Source organism: Oreochromis niloticus, linkage group LG4, assembly GCF_001858045.2.
Source record: "Oreochromis niloticus isolate F11D_XX linkage group LG4, O_niloticus_UMD_NMBU, whole genome shotgun sequence".
Taxonomy (NCBI): domain Eukaryota; kingdom Metazoa; phylum Chordata; class Actinopteri; order Cichliformes; family Cichlidae; genus Oreochromis; species Oreochromis niloticus.
Window position 1 is genome coordinate 4,581,578 of NC_031969.2, and position 23,521 is coordinate 4,605,098.

General features: G+C 42.5%; 1 protein-coding gene across 3 annotated transcripts; it reads right to left on the minus strand.

The window, feature by feature from the left end:
* col1a1a (collagen, type I, alpha 1a) lies at positions 1 to 19,197 on the minus strand. 3 transcript variants are annotated; one of them, NM_001279444.1, is given in 49 exon segments: positions 1,430 to 1,671; positions 1,814 to 2,056; positions 2,347 to 2,537; positions 2,633 to 2,912; positions 3,077 to 3,184; positions 3,277 to 3,330; positions 3,438 to 3,545; positions 3,640 to 3,693; positions 3,814 to 3,921; positions 4,322 to 4,375; positions 4,692 to 4,799; positions 5,048 to 5,155; positions 5,345 to 5,506; positions 5,593 to 5,646; positions 5,842 to 5,895; positions 6,012 to 6,119; positions 6,224 to 6,277; positions 6,383 to 6,544; positions 6,867 to 6,974; positions 7,061 to 7,159; positions 7,615 to 7,659; positions 7,748 to 7,855; positions 8,023 to 8,076; positions 8,184 to 8,237; positions 8,321 to 8,419; positions 8,506 to 8,559; positions 8,654 to 8,752; positions 8,876 to 8,929; positions 9,683 to 9,790; positions 9,887 to 9,940; positions 10,188 to 10,286; positions 10,415 to 10,459; positions 10,645 to 10,743; positions 11,262 to 11,315; positions 11,427 to 11,471; positions 11,567 to 11,620; positions 11,725 to 11,769; positions 12,544 to 12,597; positions 12,707 to 12,760; positions 12,855 to 12,908; positions 13,036 to 13,089; positions 13,176 to 13,229; positions 13,540 to 13,584; positions 13,668 to 13,736; positions 15,308 to 15,400; positions 16,531 to 16,566; positions 16,665 to 16,687; positions 16,944 to 17,135; positions 18,945 to 19,183. In NM_001279444.1, coding segments are annotated over 49 exon segments (4,344 nt in total). In that variant the 5' UTR covers positions 19,027 to 19,183; the 3' UTR covers positions 1,430 to 1,524.
* Between the last annotated feature and the right edge of the window lie 4,324 nt (positions 19,198 to 23,521).

The following is a 23,521-nucleotide window of genomic DNA, read 5'->3' on the forward strand; positions in this document are numbered from 1 at the left end:
TTCATTGTTCGACCACTTAACATGCTTTATTTCAGCATTCAAAATAATTAAAAACATCTCAATTTATTATACATATACAAAATAGGTACAGATCCTTGTGGTGTTTTCCCCCATGGGTGTGTCTGTCTGCCTTCTCTCACAAACTCTCACTGATGGTTCTCTTTCTGCGCATTTTATCACAGCTCGAATTTTGTTGTTGTTGAGAAACTTCAAGAAAAGAAAAACAAGAAACAGACCACAACAGATAGTTGGTGGACTAGAATCTGGATGACAGTTAAAAGTGAAGGGGGAAGTTCAAAACATTAAAAAAAAGGAGGCTTAAAGAGGCTTAAAGAGGCTGGTTGCCAACATTACCAAAGCTGGAAATAGAAGAAGTCTGTCTCATTCTGGACACCAAGAAAAAAAACTGTGGTTTTATTTTAGCACCATGAGGAGGACCCTGCTATGCCAGAGTGACCGTAGCTACACTACTACACAACAGTATAGTCATACTGAGCAGCCAGCAGACCTCTGAGAAAGAAAGAATAGCACCTTTAGGCTTTTGCCCTCTCTGCTTCTGTTAAAGTGTCTGCAAACCTCAACTACCCCCACTGGCCACCACAACTCTACTGCAGGCTTCACTTTAAAAAACACTGGGCCCTTTTTTTTAGAGCTGGAATTCCTTTCACTTCTGAGGTAGGCATAAGGATTTTTTTGTTTTTTTCCCCAAAAAAGAGGTTTAAACCCATGTTTCTCTGCTGGTGGTTTTAATGTGGCTTTTCTTTAGGAAAAAAAGGGAGACATAGAGAGGAATAAACATGAAAGAGACCACAACAACAAACAAATCACAACAGCTACAACATCAGCAGGTGAGGAAGGGATAACTCTTGAGGAGGCGTTGTCTAGGGGCAGGTGGAAAAGGGGAAGGGCAGAACAACAGAGACAAACATGGCTGTCAGTTTCACCGTTTATTCATCAACACCTGAAACGTGGTACAAAGCAATTGGGTTCTGTCTGTTGGGACTGTCCTTTCATTCCTCTCACCGCAGAGGTGTATAAAAATACAAAAGTCACCTGTGTCTGTTTCTGTAAACTCCAGAGAGGCCTGGTTTGGCCGCATGATGAGGGGAAGTCAATTTTTTTTTACACTTTACAGAGGCATATATTATTTTCTTGTTGCCAGTGAAACAAAATGTCTTCTCTACAGGATCCTTGGTGTTGGTGATGGCAAAAACAAACAAAAAAAAGTCAGAAACAAAAAAAAAAAGTAGTGGTCCCAAACGCGACGATGCAGATGCCTCTACACTGCCGCCATCTTGTTCTCGTCGAAGTGCAGGTTTTAGGCAAAGCGGACCATCGGAGCAACGGCCAAATGGAAACTTGTAGAATCAAGAACGAAGGGTCAGATTTTTCAGAAAAATGGCATCGGGAGAATGATTTGTTGGGGGCATTTTTTTTGCTTTTGCTTTAGAGAGAGATGACTGCTAGAAAAAAATTAAACACACACACGCACACAACAACAATTTCAAGTCCAGATTTCTCTTTTTACAAGAAACAGACAGGTCCAACTTCAAAGCCAAACTCTTGGTCTGGAGCACCAACGTCCATAGGAGCGATATCAATGATGGGCAGGCGAGATGTTTTCGATGTCTTGTAGTCAATGACTGTCTTGCCCCATGTACCGGTGTGTGACTGGAAGGAGAGACAACGAAAATCAGAATTAGGGTTCATATTCAGAATAGTGCTGATTAGAACCTTTAGCCTCTAACCCTTCCCAATCTCTGTTAGCTTTGAATAATTAACATATTGAGTTTAATGTCAAATGTTTCCTCACCGTGCATCCATCCTCAAGGACGCTGTAGGTGAAGCGGCTGTTGCCCTCGGCTCTGATCTCAATCTCGTTGGAGCCCTGGAGCAGGAGGGCCTTCTTGAGGTTGCCAGCGGCGGCGTCCATGTAGGCGACGCTGTTCTTGCAGTGGTAGGTAATGTTCTGGGATGCCTCAGTGGACATGAGACGCAGGAAGGTCATCTGGATGTTGACATCCTCTGGCAGAGAGCCCTCACTGCCATACTCGAACTGCACAAGACAGAGAACAGGGGATAATTACTGACTGTGATGGGCAGAGGAGTTAAAGTGTGATGGTATTGAAAAAGATTGGTTAAAAACAAAGTGAGAAGAAGTGGAGATGGGTAGAGAGGAGTAGAAGAGGAACTGAAGCAGACATTTAGGAAAGATGGGTAAGAGAATGAACTCAAGCTGTGGAAAATCACAATGGAACTGGAGATAAGAGAAATATGGAAAAAAGAAAATATAAAGAAGATTAGAAGAAAAGGTAACAGGTAGGTTCTATAAATTAGGAAGCTTACCTGGAAGCCTTCATTCATAGCCTCTCCGAACCAGACGTGCTTCTTCTCCTTGATGTTCTTGCTGATGTACCAGTTCTTCTTGGCAACCTCACGCTGAGTTGGGGATACGCAGGTCTCGCCGGTCTCCATGTTGCAGTAGACCTTGATGGCGTCCTGAGTGCAGCCCTGATCAGGGTCAATCCAGTACTCACCTGCAAAACACAAACAACTTCAAAACTCTATTCCACTAGGCCTACATCTGACTGCCCTCGGACTAGCTCTCCTGTCACTGTATTGAACTGCTCACCGCTCTTCCAGTCAGGATGGCACATCTTGAGGTCCCTGCAGGTTCTTGCTGGGTTCTTGCGGGTTCCATCAGGGCTGCGGATCTGCTCAATCTGCTGGCTCAGGCTCTTCAGGGTGCTATCAACCTCCAGATCACGGTCACGGAGAACGTTAGCGTCGTCAGCACGGTACATGCGGAAGGGATCAGGGGCCTTCTCCTGAGGCTGGACCATGAAGCCAAGGTCAAATCCACCACCAGGGGCACCAGGTGCTCCAGGAGGTCCAGGAGGTCCAGGAGGACCCTGCAGAAGGAGAAGGGTAAAGAAAAAGTGTGGGTTCGTTACTTCATCAGTAATGTGCTGCTTTTAGCAAAATGTAACCCTCAAAAACCCTAGGTTTAAAGGTACAACTTGGCACAACTGAAGTAAACAGCTGAATGTAAAGAAGGTTAGCTTGTTAGACTTACAGCAGGTCCCATCTCTCCAGAACGTCCACGAGGTCCAGGAGGTCCAGTGGGTCCAGGCAGACCGCTCACACCATCCTTACCAGGAGCACCAGCAGCTCCTGAAGGGCCCTACAAATACCAGGAAATTTCAAATGTCAGTATCTGAAAATAAACTAGGTAAAGCTGAAACTACACAACTTCTCCAAACTAAGTTAACTTACTCTAGGGCCAGCGGGTCCAGCAGCACCAGCGGGTCCAGACTCTCCAGAAGTTCCCTATGGGTGCACAAAAGAAGACAATCAGTTTAAAACTAAGTTTGCTGGTGTATGGCATTACTTTCTTTGACTGTAGTATATGCAGACTCAAGTATAAAATATCATACAGGAGGTCCGGGAGGTCCCTGCATGCCAGTGAATCCTCTGTGTCCCTTCATGCCTCTCTCTCCAGCCTCTCCTGTCTCTCCCTTGTCACCACGAAGTCCTGGAGCCCCCTGTTATAAGGAAAAATGACAGACATCATTTGGTTTAACCTTCCTTGCATGCTCTTCCATCCAGTGTAGTTTTGCAACAAATATTGCTACTTACAGCAGGGCCACGAGGTCCAGCAGGGCCAGCAGCGCCGGCAGGGCCAGCAGGTCCCTGGAAAATTGAAAATAATTTGTTTTATGTGGAGACAGGGTTGCAGTAACTTACAGCCTTTGCCTTTGTCTGGCATGACAGACCAAGCTGAAACATTACTGAAGCAGATTTGTCACTCACAGTCTCTCCACGGTCACCAGTCTTTCCAGCAGGGCCGACAGGTCCAGGGGCGCCAGGGGGTCCAGGGGCACCAGGGGCTCCGGCAGGGCCACTCTCTCCACGGTCTCCCTAAAGGACAAATAAAAAATCAGGTTATCACTAGCTTCAAACAGTGTATCTGACTACATTTGCCAGTTAAGCTTTATGTTAAAAATTCTAGTAGTGTATGATTATGTCTGAATATGCTGAACACACATATATATCCTCCAGGGTGGGATTCACAAATCATAGCAGTACTCACAGAAAGTGTGACTTCTTCCTCTGGTCGCCATTTTTAGAAGTTGTGGATGATGGCTAATAGGTTAGCTTTAGGCTAGATAAGTTGTGATGCTACATAAATTATTTAGTTGCATGTTAACATGTTAACACGCTAACTTGTAGTGCCAACATACTTGGCACTAAAGACAAAGTTCAAATGGAACAAAAAATAAGATAGCTGTGTGTTGTTGGTGAGGTCAGCTTATCTTACCTTGGGTCCAGGGGCTCCATCACGACCAGCTGCGCCCTCGTTACCAGGGGTTCCCTTAAACAGGCACAGAGCAGGTTAAGCTTAACAAAAACCTTCAGAATTGACTTCACTGAAAGTTTGCTAAAACGGTCAATTTTAAAGTCATTACAATTTATATGGCTAAATGCAAAACGAGATGTGTCAGAAATAGTGTTTATAGCAAAATACTGTCACAAAAAAAGTTCTATTAGGAATATAGCAGTCACTAGATGCAACTACATTTCCATGGGCATGTAATTGGCCCTTTAATGGGCTTCACAGTTTGTTGGGTAGGGTAACCAAAGGGATAGCCACTCCTTGGCTCTCCACTTGCTCTGGTGGGACTTTATACCTCACGTCCAGGCTCTCCAGGGGCTCCGGCCAGGCCAGGGGGTCCCATGGGTCCGGGAGGTCCACGCTCACCGCTTGGGCCACTAGGTCCTTGCTTTCCAGGCTCTCCCTATGAGTGCAATAATTGCAGTCAGTCCAGTTATATTAACCTCATTCATATTTCTAACTGACTGAGACTGGTCTGTCTTATTTTTTGCTTAGCTAAATGAGAATTAAATGTTATTGTTTTGTGTCTTTTAGAAGTAGATTTTTTTCTTGATTTAGAATGATGTCATTTGATGTTCTGGATTTATCAGATCCACGGAACATTTTGAAATTTTTGAAATTCTGGGTTTTAGAATACCAAGGGGAACTTACAACAGGTCCGGCAAGTCCAGGGAAGCCTCTCTCGCCTCTCTGTCCAGGCAGACCAACAATACCGCGCTGTCCAGCAATACCCTGAGGTCCAGGAATACCAGCACTACCCTGTGAAAGACAGAGAGAAAGTAATTAGACACTGAGACACAGGTAGCAGAAACTGTGCAGTCAGTGAAAGGATGGAAATTAAATTTAATAATATTCCTGAAAGAAGATAATCATTATCGAATCAGGCTATGGTTTATTATAAATTGTGTCACAGCATTTTAGAATGTACTGAAAGTTGATATAACTTACGGGAGCACCATCAGCACCAGGGCTACCCTTCTCTCCAGGAGGTCCTGGGGGTCCAGCAGCACCCAACTCACCAGGGCGACCAGCAGGTCCAGTCTCACCACGGTTTCCTTTGGGTCCCTCCTTGCCAGCTGGTCCAGGAGGTCCGGGAGGTCCAGCGTTACCCTGTGGGGAGGACAGGGAGATTTGAAAATAATACCAGGAAAACTAGGTTTTGCGCACTGTGTCAGAAACACCTAACAAAAACTTACAGCGGGGCCGGGAGGTCCAACTCTGCCAGCAGCACCAGGGAAGCCAGTAGCACCCTAGGGAGATAGAGGCCAATTAGCTCACTAAGGCTGCAAAAATACTGCATCAAGTCAGTAAAAAACGAAAAAACAAAAAAACAGAGATGTATCAAGTGATGGATTTGATGGTGGTTCGTGTTTGGAAAATAAATAAAATGTTTCACTACTTGCTTTCTTTTTTTAAATTTGAAAAGTAAAGTAAGAGTGACTTACAGGAGGTCCAGCAGGTCCACGGGCTCCCTTAGGGCCAGTGTTTCCAACGGGACCCTGAAACGCAACAGCATAGTGTCAAAGAAACAGTAGCACACAATATGGCCACATATATGTCTAAATAGCTGTAGTTTATGAACTGGGATATGCTGGGAGTATGTGATTGTGTAAACCTGAGGTCCAGGAGCACCAGTGGGTCCAGCAGGTCCGGGAGGACCAGAATCTCCCTTAGCACCATTATCTCCAGGCTCTCCCTTAGCACCAGGCTGTCCGTCAGCACCCTATAGTGGATTGGTGGTTGTGAAGAGAAAGCCAAATAGTTTTTCAGTAACTTCTGTGTTAGAGTAAGAAAAATAGTGTGGACACTATTGTAGAATTTACTTACAGGAGGTCCAGCGAATCCAGCAGGTCCAGGTGGTCCGGCTTCACCACGCTCGCCCTAAGATGGAGGTGGACGAATCAGAATGAATTCAAAGATTCAAAGATTAACACACTTGAGAACTTTGAATTAAACATTATCTGCTGCAGACAAAGCAGTGCTTACAGGGGGTCCACGGGCTCCAGAAGGTCCAACAGGTCCTTGGGCACCAGGCTCTCCCTTGTCTCCTGGGGAGCCAGCAGGTCCAGGAAGTCCAATTGGACCAGTCAAACCACGAGGACCATCCTTACCAGGAGTTCCATCAGCACCCTTAGGTCCTTGGTCACCCTGTGTGTGTGAAGGGAAAAAAGATGTTGGTAATAAGACGAACATTCACATAGTATATCAGATCTTGCAATACTGGGGTCATTTGCTAAGTCACCGTAAAGCCCATCAGTGATTACACCGGGCATTTGCACCCCAATTGTGTTATAATGACAATAAAATGGATGGAGACATAGTAGAAACACTGATCAGTACCCATCAGTGTTTGTTGGATTGCTAAAGTAAATCTCACCTAGGATAGCAGTCTAGAATGGCAGTGACAGCCAATGTACTATCCTGGCTACTCTGAATACTAAGAGTAATAGGACTACAGAAGGTGACTCACTCTGTTTCCTCTCAGTCCTGGAAGACCAGCGGCACCGCGCTCACCAGGCATTCCCTGCAGTCCAGGAGGACCCTGAGCTCCAGGAGTACCGGGGGCTCCAGCATCTCCCTGAGGAAGAGACGTACAGAATTCAGCAATTTAGTCAATATGCTCACAACTGAGAACTTCTTAATTTTTATATAAGATGTGTTCACCTTAGCACCATCATTTCCAGAGGCTCCGGGTGATCCACGGGCACCAGCAGGTCCAATTGCCCCAGGTGCACCACGCTCACCAGGGAATCCTCTATCGCCCTGAGGAGAAGAGTGGGTTGAAATGAGGTTATTGGATGGTTTGTTGAAAGCATGAGAACTAGATCTGCTAGATCAGTTTAGTTGGATGATATTCCCAAAGGGAGGTTCATATCTGAGGTGAAGCTTTCATCCTAATTTACCTGTTTATTTATGAATGACAGTGTAAAACAGAATTTCTGATCAACACGAAGAGCTACTTTGTAAATGGCAATGCAAGGCTTTTCCTCCTGTGACCATGTTGATACTGTTATAGTACCTTTGTTTTGTTTACAGGTAATGTGAGTTGAAGCTAGTGATAGCATCTGTATAGATGCTATCACTATTAATGATACAGTAGCTTATTAGCAATCCTAATATTGAAAGTAGCTGGCTAGTTAGCAAGCTAACAGTTGTTTTCCAGGTCTAACATGGAGCATTTTGGACAACAATCTACTTCAAAGAATAAAAAAACTTACTCTAGCTCCAGCGGGTCCTGGTGCTCCAGCTTCACCGGGTACACCCTATAAGGAAAGGCAGAAATACAGAAATAAGCACTTTTATTCACTGAAAATGATGCTGTTCCACTCATAGTTCAGTTTCAATCAGTACCTGCTCTCCAGGCTTGCCAGTCTCACCAACGGCTCCCTGGGGTCCTGGAAGACCCTGGAATCCAGGAGATCCAGCAGGTCCCTGCTCTCCTCTCTCACCAGCAGGACCCTTAAGATGAGCAGAGCGGGAGGGTCAGCAATGGTGGCAGTAATCCATTGCGTAGATCTGACTTGTTCTTGCAGCTACAGATGTAGCTTTAAGTACTTTGTAGAGAGCCATCAACACAAACTTGGGTGTTAATATTGAAGTGTGGGCAGTTAGTGTTGTTTACTTACAGCAGGTCCAGGAGGTCCCTGTGCGCCAACATCACCATCCTTTCCAGGTGCACCCTGGGTAGAGAGATAGAAGGCTTTTACACACACAATCCTACCATTGATGATAGATAACAAGAAAGAAAACAGTAATTCCACAAAGAAGCAGAATATTGAGCACTCACAGCAGGTCCAGTAGGTCCCATGGTTCCTCTCTCACCGGGCTTTCCAGCCTCACCCTATAGAAAAAAAACATGGAGACCATGACCACTATTACTAAGCATGATTAAATATAATGTGTAGATGTTGTAACGCTACTCACAGCAGCACCCTTGGGTCCAGGGAATCCCATGACTCCAGGCTGGCCTCTAGCTCCACCAGGGCCAGGAGGCCCAGGGCGGCCATCTTGTCCAGGAGCTCCCTGTTAAGGAAGATTAATTAAGGTTTTTGCTATTTCTTGACATAAATGATAAGAACTAGGGTTAACTGTACTGCACACAAACTTACAGAAGGTCCTATCTTGCCATCAGGTCCAGGGTTGCCAGGGCTGCCAGTCATTCCCTACAAAGCAGAGTTCAGCGGTCAGAGGAGGGACTGGGTATAATGAATAAATGATGCTGCAGAAAACTGTTTGACAGACAGTATGCTATCCCACCTTAGCTCCGGGCAGACCAGGCTCACCAGTGCGGCCAGGCTCACCAGTGGCACCTTTAGGTCCAACAAGACCGGGGGCACCACGCTCACCAGTGGCACCCTAAGAAGGAAATGAATGGTGAAGAATGGTGGAGATTCAAAAATGAGTTAAACCAAAATTATGGAAGCCTGCAGGTGAAATTAAGGTTTATATCTGTTGTATGTATGTGTGCATTTTCCTTACTTTGGGTCCAGCAGGGCCATCAGAACCAGGGAAACCACGACCACCAGGGGCACCCTGTAAAGACAATCAAACATGTCTTGCTTAGCTCTGAACAGTAAAAAGTGTTTAAACAGAAATGTGTCCAAACTTTAGGTTTAAAATTTAATACCCTGTATTATGCATACAGTCGAATTCCATCAGAGAGATCTGGGGCTCAGGTCTCTGGCATCATTTTTAACTTAAATTAACATCCAAAAGACTCAATGCTTTTAACCAAGTGCTTGTGCTTCAGTGCCTTATGAACATAATTATAGATTTAATCATGTTTTAGAGCACTTAGAGAACACAATGAGAAGAAAATGATGGCAGATAGAATCTGCCAGCCATTGACAAATTGCTTGTTTTAACCCTGTCTATAGGAACAGAAATGAATGTTTCTATCTTTGAATTCAGAAATTTTGCAGTGCTGCCCTGGTTTTAACTTTTGAGTACTAGCACCATTCAGTATGTCCATATCTGTAATACTCTTGACCAAATGTTTTGGGAACATTTTGAACCTCACTAATTAGAGTGTTTGTTTACATCATTTTTATGAGCCCAATGGTGTTTATTATATTTTCATTCCAAGCAGAGATTAATCTGCTTTTTCAATCAAAGTAACCTTTGTAATATTTACAGCTGCAGACAAGTAATCTCAATCATTTAGATATGACCATCAGTATAAAGATTTCAGTCTTTTGTCCTTTGTGTTATAACACCACCTCTGCCATCAAACTTCATTTTACAGACTAGAATACGTATAAAGTGGAAATCCAGTGAGATGCATACTCTCTCTCCAGGGCCGCCACGGGCTCCTGCAGCACCAGGCTCTCCTCTGGCTCCTCTCTTGCCCTCCTCACCGGGAGGTCCAGGGGGTCCCTGAACTCCTGGAGCACCCTGTAGAAGAGCAATGTAACATTTAATGTGGCATAAGAGGCTGATCACACATAATTTTAGCGCTGTGTGCTCTGTCATGATCTATGGTGAACTCACAGCCTCTCCCTTGGCACCAGCCTCTCCCTTGGATCCTGGGGCACCAGCCTCACCCTAAGGGACACAAACAAACAAGAAAACATAAAATAAAACAAACTACAAACTCAGGAGAAATTACTATTATTTGGATAAATCTAAAAGGAAAATAATTTCAGGAAACAACAAATGCCCAAAACAAATCTCATTTTTGTTTTTATCTCTATAGGTTTTCTATGTCAAAGTATTCATTTTGAACACAAAACAAACAAGTTTAAATTTTAGGTGATTTTGCTTTTTTTGGATCTAAGAGATCTTTACTTACAGTGTTACCCTTGGGTCCGGGGGCACCAGCAGCACCCTGAGGTCCTGAGGGTCCACGGGGTCCAGGGAAACCAGGAGCTCCAGCAACTCCAGCAGCACCCTGTAGGGGGCAGCACACAACAATACAGTCATTTAATGTCATGCTGTAGAATTAGTGATGACTATCTGTAGCTTTAGTAAAAATAAGTTAGTATTAAAAATAGATTCAATTTGCTTAAAGACACTCACAGGTGCTCCCTTAGCTCCGGGGGCTCCATCAGATCCAGGGTTTCCCTGAGAGGAGAAGGAAGAAAGTTTATTTATTGTCCCAGAAGTCAGAATTTTTAGAATTTCTTTTAACAATTTAAATGATAATGTAAATTGTATTATTTCGTCATGAATCGGCTACTAGTGGCCTATTTTTTGTGGCCCATTTGTTGTTTTCATCAAGGATCTTTACTACAGTCACTCATACTTACGGCAGGTCCAGCTGGGCCAGCAGGTCCGGGGTTTCCGGGCTCACCACGAGCTCCAGCAGGGCCCTCGGGTCCACGACCACCTTGAGCTCCAGCATCACCCTGGGGAGAAAGAAAAAATTATTTAGTAATAAAAACAGCTTGGTGGAGGAAGACAATAAAAAAAAAGATAAAATTGTGGGCATAAACAGAAGATTTGGTTTAGAGTAGACACTCAACATCTAACCTCAGCCAAAAAGAACCCCACAGCTTCAGCTATGACCCAGTCCCACATTCACAGACAATTACTGTGAATTTCTATCATAAGCTTTAAAATATACTGAGAATTCTGCAAAAAAAAAGAAAAGAAAAAAAAAGTGTCCATCCATCTAATTTCTCAATAGTTACTGTTCATACTCAAACAGTAGTGGGAGCTCAGATGATCTTTATTGACCGGCATTCTACATGTCAGGTCAAAGTAGGTGTTGGCTACCTACACGCTTCAGAAAATAAATTCTTTAAAGTCGGCACAGTAAACCCACAACCGAGAGAGGAGAGGAAATAGATTATACTGCTTTTCAGAAGAAAAATGGATAGCACTGAAGATTACTGGAGCGGATTGTGTCAGGAGCAGTTTATACCTTGGCTCCAGGGCCACCGGGGAATCCAGGGGGTCCAGCGGGGCCAGTGGGACCCTGAGAAGAACAAAAACACAGATACTCAGATATACATAGTGCATCTTTTTGGGTCAGCGCTGACCAGGCTGAGATTTTAAGAACTGAAGCTTTTGGCAATGAAAGACTTACAGGAGGTCCAGCAGCACCAGCAGCGCCATCGTTACCACGAGCTCCCTGCAGGTCAAAGACAAACGTGATTGGTTGATCGGTTTCTCAATTCACTTTTTAATTGATTGCACTAGTTGCGACTATGTAATGTATGGACTCACAGCGGCTCCAGTAGCACCAGCACGGCCTCTCTCACCAGGCAGACCACGAGGTCCCTGAGATAGACAAAGACAGTGTCAGTTAGCCAAAATCAGTTGTGGAAGAGAAGAAATCTAAGGTGGCAATTATGTAGCACAGACAGGGTGCTTGTTTTACTCACCATAGCACCAGGGGTTCCATTCTCACCAGGGGTGCCAGCCTCTCCCTAAATGTACAGAAATACACGGGCCGGCGAGGTGATTAGAATCATTTGTCAAAATTAATTAAACTCTAGAAACTTTATCAAACTTTTAGAAATTATGCTCGGCAATGCAGAATTTAGCCAATCAAGCTGCTATAACTAAAAAGTAGCCAGTGTGACTGCTAATGTAACTTGCTAGTGTTTAAATGGTTGATACTACTGCTTGTTGTAGCATTATTGTAGCCACAGCTTTTACTGTCCACATTGATACTCAAACTGTTAATACTAGTAGTATTTAGCTTTAGGTTAAAATATGTTGTATATGACCAACTTGTTGGTGGAGTGGTAGGTGAAGAAAATACACTGGTTATAATGGAGGAAATGCTGAAACTGTTTTAGACATTTTTAATGATTTTTCTGCATCTACAGGTTAATTTTTTCAGTGTGTCTTTAAACACTAAAAGGTACTCATTTGAGAACCATATTGATAGTTCTGCCAGAGATGTCTTCCTGTTAAAAGGGAGCTGTGATATGGTGCTGTCTAAAATTACAATTAAATGCAATTGATTTTATTGTACTTCAAATTCTGGCACTAGTGCTCCTACCACCAGCACCACTATGAGTTAGATATCAGTGCCACTATTACAACTACTTTTTCAATTACTACTGTCATTTATAGCACTGCTACGATTACAGCTACTCACCACTGCACTATAACTGAAGTAGCCCACCTGTGGGTGACTTTTTTCTACACTTATGTGGTGAGAATGAGTCTTATAACAAAGGGGGGGCAGTCACCTTGGGTCCAGCGGGGCCAGTGTCTCCCTTGGCACCATCCAGGCCACTGAATCCCTACACAGAATAAGAGACATGCAAAGATGAAGTTTCCAGCCACGAGTTTCAACATTTTTTATTTTGAGTTGAATATGAGTTGAATGGGGTGGCACAAGTCCTGACTCACTCTATGTCCCTTGATGCCAGGCAGACCTGGGGTTCCTGGGAAACCACGAGCTCCCTGGGAAAAAAAACAAAAAAACATGAGGTGACAAAAGTTATTATCTCAGCTCTGTTTTTGTTTTACATATCGGTGGTAAGAATCAGCAACGTACCTGAGGGCCAGGAGGTCCACGCTCACCGGGGCGACCTGGTTTGCCAGACTCACCCTGAGAGCAAGAGAGTTGGGGAGATGGGGATGAAATGATCGCTCAAGACATTCCTCAGTCTAAACTGATTGATATATATATATATGTAGGTAGATGAACTGATATGATATCAATCCAGTGCACTTACATCCTCGCCGTTCTTTCCAGGGGGGCCGGCAGGTCCACGGGGACCCATGGGACCCTGAAGTGAAAATCAAACATAAGGTGAGAATGCTAACATCACAGCAAAGTGCAACTTGCATTTGTTTCCCTGTCCTGAATACTCACAGGAGATCCGGGCTCTCCAGCCTCACCAGGGGGGCCAGTGAATCCCTGAGGTCCCTATAGTTGGTAACAAACAGAAACACCATCACTACACCAAATATGTTTATGCTATTCACTTTTTTAACACACTGTAAGGAGCAGTTTGTTAATTTGTATAGTTTTTTCAAAATTTATTTCAAAAAGATAAAAGATGTTTTTGCTGCCTAACAGTAATCAATATCAATACTACTGCCTAATGGTAATCAATCAGAAAAAAACACTGTCTTTGCGTTATTTGCAGTAGAAAAAGGAAGGACTGGATTCATGCCAGCTAGCATGCCAGGTTTCAGTTTTTAACCTAAGCATAAAAAAGCCATCATGTACTCACGCTAGATCCAGGAGGTCCAGGAGGTCCACGGGGTCCCATTGGGCCCTATCAATCCAACAGAGAAAAGCTTAGATACTGCGCATGGAAATATTTTGAATATAGTGTATTTAAATACATATGTAACCTACCATGGGTCCAGGCACAGGCATGGCAGGAGATTTCTCATCGTAGCCACCGGACATCTGAGGGGAGAAGTTCTGGAAAAAAATAAACACAGACATGTTAATCTCACAAAAATACCAAAATGATTGTTTTTATGATGAAAAAATATTAAATTCCATCTGTGTTGTGACATGACATAGGCTGCATGTTAGCTCTGAGTAAAGCAAAACATTTCAAATCTCAACACTAAATGTACTTTTTCCAGTTGAATAGAATCACTGATTCTGGATCATCTGAGGCATAGTCCAAATTAAATATCTAAATCATTGCATAGTTGTGTCACGTTCCATCAAGTATAGCTGTCTGTTGTTTCGTTTACCATGCACTTCCCCATTGCATAATTTTTTCATATTTCCAAATAAAAGCAAACACAATAACAAAACTGCAGCAGCAGATTAGACGATATGGAATCTCAATGCTAATGCCACTCATAACCATCCAATTCTAAAATGAGCAGTGCTATCAAGTCATTGACCTTTGACCTCAACAGTAGTATTAAAGGTGTCTCTGGAGGATACATACTGTATAATGTAGATAGGGAACATTCTGTCTGAAGTCAAACATATGTTAATGCTGACTGTCAAGTCTCTAATTGTCCAGCTTAACCTGGACCATTAGCATAGAAGTATGTCACTGATAATGTATACACAGGGAAGACTGTAGGAGTTTGCTGAACTGTGGTTACATGGAGTAAATGCTGAAGTATGTTAATAGATGTTAATGTCCTGAATCATGGAAAATTTGACTTTGATATTTAGCCATATCTAAAACAGCATCATGCTAACCAATGGTAAAGTTATACATGTTATCCATGCTATAGTTATTACTTTAGCATATACATATATAGTTGAAGTTATTGGCAAACTGAAACATAGAATATTTAATTAGAAGTTGATTCTACAAAAGTATGGACTCGTGTTTAAGCAAGATACAGAAATGCAAATTAGCTTTTGAATGTTAACTAAGTATCTCATTAAAGAATATGACAGTGTGACAGTGTGTTCTTTTAACATTTTAGCACAGAGGCAAATGGTAAAATGAATTAGCAAATAATAAATTATATTTTGTTACTATTTAAAATATTTTCAATCAATATTTTTTGTATATTAGCAGTCATGTCAACAACAGGCTGGACAGAGGCATGAAGATATGCAGTGCTAGCCTAGCATGTGGGACCATGATCCTGTAGCAGAATTCAGTCTTTGGAGATGTCAGATAAGATTTCTAAATCAGACCTGGAGTCAGTGGGTATATTAGAATGTAAATAAACCTCTAAAATTAAAAATGGTAGCTTAGCAAACTCTGACTCTCTAAAGTTTCTCCACTTCCAGAATATTGTCTGCTTTCCTTTCAAAAGGAAATGAGGCATCGTTCTATCCTTAGTAATGACTTCTTGACCTTCTGATCACAGACACTGTGCCAAACTCCATCACATCACATTTGGGCTTCAGCTTTGACAGTTGACTTTTTCCGCTCTAGCTGCAGCATGATTAACATGCTGTCAATCATTTGCATACATTAAACGACATAGTTACGTTACTAACTGACCGGCCACCGTTGACCTTTAATGAGTGAAATACAGAATAACTAAAATTCAACAACTTACTCCACCAAGGCCAGGGGGTCCAGGTGGGCCAGGAGGTCCAGGCAGTCCGGGCTGGCCAGGCATACCATCTCTACCAGGGGGACCAGGAAGACCCTGTAGATAGAGGAAAACAGGGTCATACTCAAGAAGGTCGCTTGGATTAAAAGTTCTGATGTCCACAGTCCAATACTCTAAGAGAGAAACCTGATTTGTTAAACCATCAGTCATGTGCATTTCCTGTGGTCTGACCTTATCATTGAAGACATGTGTTTGGTTAATATTTGATTCCAAGTTTGTGTCTTCAAAGGCTTTTAAATCATTAAAGGTGCGGTTTACTTTGAGGCTGAGCACGAGACCAACCAGGAACAGTCTAGTCATTTGATATCAGGACACATGTAAGAGTGCCATTGACTTAGAAAACTATCTGTTTGTCATCATCATGCTCGGTAGCCAAAATAGCACCACGAAATACATCAGAATCATTATTACACTATTAAATGCACTATTAAAAACAACACAGCTGATCCACAGAGCCTCTTTTACAGTCTCAGATTCAACTTGTAAAGTGACCAATGAAGGTTCAATCAAATCAAATCCAAATAAATAATCAGAAGTCATAATTTCCTCCTAAGATTGCACCAAATTAAATGGAAGTAGCTCCACTGTTGAAAATCATGGATAAAGAAGTTGTTTTTTTCATTGATAAAAACCAAACATTATACTTATATAGGTAAAAATATTTATCCATGACAATGTTTGGTTTGATTTTGAAATGTAAGCCAAGTCACGGTGCTCTGCAGGTTTTAACCTGACCTCATCATGTTTTGTGTGAGGTAAAAAAAAAGACTTAAACTATCAAAATTGGATGTAACAAAGGACAACCAGTGCCCTACAGTGACATTTAAAAACACAAATCAAAAACTACAGTTTACAGAAACTTTACATGTAAGATTCTGTTTTCTCCCACCTCACTACATGAAGATGGGTAAATGGTTTTAGATTAAGTATGATGTGTTATTGAAAGCTAAAAGCAGTTTGCAGTTTCACTGCATTTCAAAGTCATCTAAGTCACGTTTCCACATCTGCCGGATTTAAAACACATGGAGCTACATTTCGCTACTCTATCAGTGTAACTGATCTGCTCCAGCAAAAACACAGGAATTAGAGTGACAGATCCCGAGCTCACCACACAATCAAAAGTTACTCCACAAGTAAAACAAGGAAAGAAGAGGGTGTGAACCTACCCTGTCTCCCTTGGGTCCACGAGCTCCCACGGTTCCCTGTAGTGAAAAGAAGAAAACAGTGTGTCCAATGTGTATCTGATCTCATGGGAGTTGTACAAACTATTTACAAGTGTCAGTGAAAAATGTATATTTACCTCAGTCTGAGGCTCCTGGAAGCCTGCAGAGAGCAAACAGGTTTGGCATTAACAGATGAAAGCACCCAGAAAAGCTCATAATAATGCTCTAAGTGTTCAAACAGAGCCTAAAAATAAGTTTTCAAAATCAGTGTCTCACTGACACCAGTAACTCCTGGCATGTCATTGAGGACAGATGATGGATTCATGTCATGGGGGCAGTTTAAATGTGAACATGTGATGTGCAAAAACTGTTTTGTGTATCTGTGCTTTGTCCAGAAAGAGATGAAGTTATTATACCGTCATCGGGGCAGATGGGGCAGCACTCGTCGTGGGGGATGATGGGGTTGGGGCAGTCCGTTGTATCCTCGCAGATGACCTCATCGCACATCACTGTGCCACTGTCGCACACACAGATCTGACATGGCTCCGGCTTCCACACATCCCGGTCTGCAAACACCTGGCCGTCCAGAGTGCAGCTTTTGCCCGTGCCTGAGGGGGGCGACACAGAGCGAGAGGGACGGTAAGAGACAGGTGAGCTACCTGAACGCACATGCAGACTCACACGCACCCACAGAAGTATCTACACTGGTGGGAGTCCAGGTAAAGTTTAAAACTAGGGCAGGAAACTAAAGTGCTTTAATTATGAAGCTAAAAATAAATTGTGAAAAACCCTGAATATGTGGATCATTTTCTCAAATTAAAAAATTTGATTTGTTCTCAAATTTATTCAGACTGATTAACTGAGATGAGAGTTTTGAATTACAGTGAAAGAATAGCTTCAATAAAACACTTTTTGAAGAAAAATGTTAGTAAAAGACAGATTGCTAAACTGGTGTAAAATCTACATCTGAAACACAGGAAATAATGACAGCAGCAACATAAATACACAAAGCTTAGCGGTGATAAAGACGTGGACAGGAACTGGGGGGCTTTGGAATCAGACCGGAACAGGTCAGAGGTGACAGAGAGGGCACCAGCGTGCCGTGTCTGATTAACCCCGCAGTAAAATGGGATTTAATCTCCCTGAACATCAACTCAAAGTCATATTTTCCACCCTGACACTGTGGCGGCTGCATTTGATTCTCAGTGAAACTCAAACTGGGACTCTGCTCAGAGTGCTTTTAAATCTTCCAGCGTGCCAAAGTGCTGAGCTCAGAGGGGAAAAGCAGAAGCGGCTGGAGACTGCAGACTGTAGGCTTGGCAGTGACTGCTGGAAACACTCCACATGTGGATGCAATTAGAGAAGAAAAAAAAAGAGTGGAAAGAAGGGGGGGGGGGGGGGGATGGCACGGGGACGTGGCGGCCAGATGTGTCTGGCAGTTCTGAGAGCGGACTCTGGGTGGCGTTGTGAGATAGCTCAGAGGGCCAGAAAACATCTGCTTTTTATGCACAGCTGAGTCCTTTCCAAAAGAAGAGGAACATCTGGAAAAACTGAGTTTCGCCTCCTGGGCTCTTGTTTCCATAGCTGAGCTGCTTTTCCTTTGTCTTCTCAGAGGAGAATACTGGTTGTTCTAAGCACCAACAGAGGCATCTGCTTCCCTCTGATCTCTCTTTCTGTGCAAAATGATCTCCTCAAAAGTCCACCTGAGCTTTTGTGGGCTCTAAAGCTGAAAGCTGGCTCAGGCTGTGGAGGTCAAATACTCAGACAAGACTACGCCTGCTCCTCTCCTCCTTCGCTCCCTGTTTTCTTCCTACTCTCCCTCTCACTCACCTGTCCAACTCAGCACTTGGCCTCAGGCTGCAAATTCCCTGTCACATCAATCAGGCCTGTGAGAGGCTTCGCCTTCTGGCTCATATCTCGTGGAAACCATTTTTTGAATGGCTACAGGTGACGCAGTTAGGGGTGTCAAACTGACAAAATGCCACAGGGTTAGGGTTAGGCATTTGAATGCTCCAATTTTGGGGTAAAGGGAGGTTCAAACCTATGCAGCTGGATAACCCTCCCCTGGAGGAGAGAATGGAAAACTTGCAGCAACACGCTCTGCATGCATGGTGGGGAGGTGGGGGTTGGAGAGACTTAGACAAACACAAGGAGAGGGAGAGACAGGGGCCTTCTTGAGATGCCCAATGCATTACACACACCCTGCATTATCTGTCTATCTGTCTGGAGACAATAGAGCACAACAAAGCAAACTTAATTCTACTTCAAACTTTTCCTTTCTCCTTTTCTCTAAGACCTCAGAAGCCGTCCAGCCACGCAGAGAAAATCCACTTTCCAAACCCAGTAAAGAAAAAAATGCAATAAAATAAAAGGGGAAAAAAGTCTGAGAAGCTCCAGTAAACAGTGATGAAACTTACGGTCGTCCTCGCCCTGCGCTCTGACCAGGAGCACTGCTGCGCTGAGCAGCAGCGCCAGCCGCAAATCCACAAAGCTGAACATGTCTAGATGCCACTAGACATGTAGACTCTTTGAGGCAAGAGAGGAAAAAAAGTTGGGGATGTTTCTTTCTGCTACACTCCACTCATACACGGGTGTTTGGGGCAGGATCCACTCGTCTGTTCACAATCCTCCTGACCCCAGCAGAAAACTCCCTACTGCCTACAATGACTTTCCACAAGGGTTTTTATATGGGAGCCTCAAGAACTGGGAGGTACCGGAGACTGGACCGACTGTAGGGGCGCACCCTCATTACCCCGCTGCTGCTTCTGCTCACGTTTAGGGAAGACAAGAACGGACGCCTCCTTCAAAGAAAAAAAAAAAAGAACAGCGAGAAAGAAGAAGGGAAAAACAGAAGGTCCCTCCTTCCATGCCTCCACACCAGAAGGGTTATAGTTTGGATCAGAGAAGGAAGGAGCAGGAGGGGAGGGGGGCTGAGCAGGAGGAAACCTGATCCATAGGAGTATCGGACGGTTGGAGGAGGATCTCCTGCAACAGGCACGGGTTTAATCCAGAATTTATTCCTGGTTGTGGTCCACTTCCTGATTCACTTTGATTTGAGTTAAAGCTAAGACTGTTTAGATTCAGTTTTCTGGGTTTTTTCACAATCTGATGTCTTAGAATCTGTCAGTTTTAGTCCAGTTTTATATCTTGTAGTTCTGGTTTGAGTCGGGGTTTTGGTAGTAGATTTGAACCAGTTGTTTTAGCTTAACAGAGTGTTTTTTTAGTTTTATCTGTTTGAGTGTTAACATGTCCTGAACATGGCTGCAGCCTCACAGATGCTTGCCTCAGGCTGTATGTGCATCTTGTGCTTTAGTTTCTAAATTCTGTTGTGATCAGCGTGCAGGTTTCATGTCAGGTTTGGAAAATCTCATTAACATTTTTCAAAGAACTTTATAATAACATGCTCCATGTTTAGAACTATTTCAATTCAGTTCAGTTTGATTCTATTAGATTCAATTTCAGTTTATACAGCGCCAAATCACAACAACAGTGGCCTCAATATGCTTTATGCTCTACAGTAACATAGAAAACACCAACAATCAGACAACCTCCTATGAGCAAGCACTTGGTGACAGCGGAATGAAAATCTCTTTGAACAGGTAGAAACCTCCAGCAGAATCAGAGCGGGCCAGACATCTGCTGAGACCAGTTGGGGGTGAGGGGGAGGAAGACATTCACACTGGAACATAGATCATCATATTGACAAAGTCCACCTAATGACTTATTTTAATACACTATGCATGTGTGTAAAAAGAGAAATCTGCCTTCTACAAGTCCACAAACTATACTGCAGAACTAAAATGCTGGACTGTCCCAGTAAAGCTCACTTGTGACAGTCGATGGATCACAATCAATAAATAACCAAAAGAATCTGCTGAAAGTTGATGGCAGAAGTGATTTGTTTTCTGTTATAGGATTCTAAGTGACACAAGAAAAGTTAGCATTTGTAGAACAGAACTGTTTCATTGTTTTTTTCACCTGATTCAGGTCTGATGGAAATACATTCAGAACATTACCGAGCATAGTGGCTAATTTGTTAAAACTGTTGCCTCCTGGATTCACACTCAGGTAGGTAGACCTGTTCTATATGGGGTTTGCATGTTCGGTTTCTCCTAACTTTGAAATACATGCTTACGTCAGTAAGCCCAGGAAACTTTAGTAAAGAGATTGTTAATCTCAAACACTTCACATGTCAACCTGTTTATTTCACACTTTTTGTTGGTCTTTTTCCTTATCAAATTCACAGAATATATGTAAAAGACAGAGGTAGCTTCTGGGTTTGTAAAGGGAATTAACAGTGGAAATGTCCTAAACATGCATTATTTCTAATAGCCAGCAGAGGGTGACTCTTCTGACTTAAAAAAAAGAAATTTGACTATATAAAAGCTCAGACCCTTGTAAACAGTTTCCTTTGGAGTTTTTAATTCTGATAGCTATTGTTAAATCTCGCTGAGTACAACAAAATGTTTGTTTTGTAAATTACGACTCCGATTATAGTAAAAAAGGACAATAAAGGTAGATGAGCTTAAGGGTGGACAAAAATCATAAATTGCTAGCTAAGATTGTGCAAGTTCCATTGTTTTCTCATAACTCACAAACAAATCAATTAGAGAATCACAGATTCCACTGTTGTATGTTAATGGTAGCTTATGAGGCCCAAAGCAGAGATAAAGAATGGGCTGCAGAGGTTTGTTCAGTATACTTCTCTATAACTCGACACACTCTGATTTTCCATTTTCAAAAGCAGATTCTGTAGGCTGATCAATCAGTCCAATGATTACTTCTTTTGTGTCAAAAAACATGAAACAATGGGACATTGTTTAGTCATTATAAGGATAGCCTAAACTTTGTGTATGCGCCGACTGCATGAACTATTAGAGCCTCTTTTACACTTGTTCAAGCAAGACAGAAAATCATTTACTTTGGGGTAGGTTCTTTTGAAAACCTGCTTTCACAAGATTGATTGTACAGTTGTTTTTTCACCTTACAATTCTGGTGGGTCCTTAATTACCACAGTGGAAACAGAAACGCTGCACAACACTTTTGTAAACAAATGCATTATATATTTTTGCTGTAATTGTGAGTGTCCTTATTCTTCCTCAGCATGTACGGATAGACTAGACCACCCTTCAGTTCTGGAAGAACTGGAGCCTCGGTACATAAACATGGTACCACATGTACCGTGTGTAATAATTGTGAAATTATGTGATAATAATAATCTTGTGTAACAGTTACGCTTAGAAATGTGTTAAATCAGATCTCCATAGTCAATGTTAAAAAACAAAGCGAAACAAAAAACAAGCAAAAAAACTCCACAGGTTTTGAGAAAAACAAATACGTAATAAATAATTTTGTGATATTTGGGACTTGATAAGAACAGATGCTTAAAGAGACAATTTACCTGCAAACTTCAAAAAAGAAACAACAAAAAAAACATCAAAAAACAACCATTCTAATTATGTCTGAAAGTGGTGGAAAGACTACTAAGATCTACTAGAATCATCATACTGTGTATTTGATATTTTAACTCGTGTTCTATAAGGATGGAACAATCGAATGACAGATTAAATAATAGATGAGTGTAGAAGATGACTGTAAAAAAAAATAGCTTATGACTGAACCAGATGTTAGCATTTTTGGAGTGAGCAGCTGCAGTGGGCTAAAACTGCCTCTGTTTTGAAATACCTGCACAATTGTGGGGTTCGCACAGATTATGATTGTTATCGGCTCTAAATAATAAGAGCCCTTTTTTTTGCTGTTGAATTCCCCCCCCAGTCCAAATACAGGTTTATATAGAAGGTTCTCCCCCCCAACAGTATTCTGTGTGCAGCGCCGGCCCGACTGCAGGTGAGCTGTAATTAAGCAGAAAGCAGACATTATGGAGCAGATGAGCTGTGGGGAGACACACAGCAGCAGCTTTCTGCCATCTGATCCACCAGCATCAGACACGTTGCACAGTCTGAAGCTGGCCAAGCAAGCCTCTAATTCACTCCTCCTCTTCTCTCTCTCTCTTTCTCTCTTTCTCTCTCTCTCTCTCTCTCTCACACACACACTGCAGATACCTTCATATTATCCATGTGTCTGCCTGTTCGCTTTTTTTTTTTTTTTTTTTTTTTTTACAGGGCGGAGGATGGAATGCAATCTGTCTTTCAGGAAGAACAGAGAGGGAGAAAAGAATAAAAGGGAGGAAAGCGCCACCTCATCATTCCCCGGCTCGACCTCCAGCTCTGATTGAATCCTCAGAGTGTCACAAACTCACACATACACACATTTGCAAGAGTTTGCATTTGCTCCAGTCTCTGATGAAAAACCCCATCACCCTCCTTTCAGCAGTACACCTCAAAGTTTGACTTGAGGTTACACATTAAAAGCTTAAGTTTAGATTTTGAGAATATGTATTTTTGGCCGACTCTTAACAAAGTCACTGCCTCAGTAAGTACTTTTTGTCTCAAGGGTATCAATTTTACTAAGTTCAAGTTTAGACATGATTTCAGGTATTTGTATATCAAGAGCTTAATATAAAAGTATCACAGATTTATAATGACACCTTTGATGTACCTTTCAAACACACTTGATATGATATGTACTGCAGCTATATGCTTACATCCTGTGAGGCTGTGGGAGTGGGAACGTAACAGTCTTATACTGATACTGTATCATATCTCTTCAGTGTGTACCAGGCTGGCCCTTTAGCGATAAACTCTAAACTCAGAAGCCAGCCTTAAATACACTTAACTATCAAAGTCTAATAAGGAACCAAAGCAAAATAACGAACACATACTTAGATGGGAGGACAGCATCGCAATGCAGCTAAAATACTTTTGCTGAGGAGCATTTTCTTAACCAAACACTCACCCATGGAAACAAAAAGGATCCCGGAAAGACCCCCATTTATTTTACACCATTTCTGTGGCTGCAAAAAACAAAACAAAACAAACAAAAACCCCCAAAACTAAAAACTAGGTAGCAAAGATAGTAGGGATTTTAGAAGGGT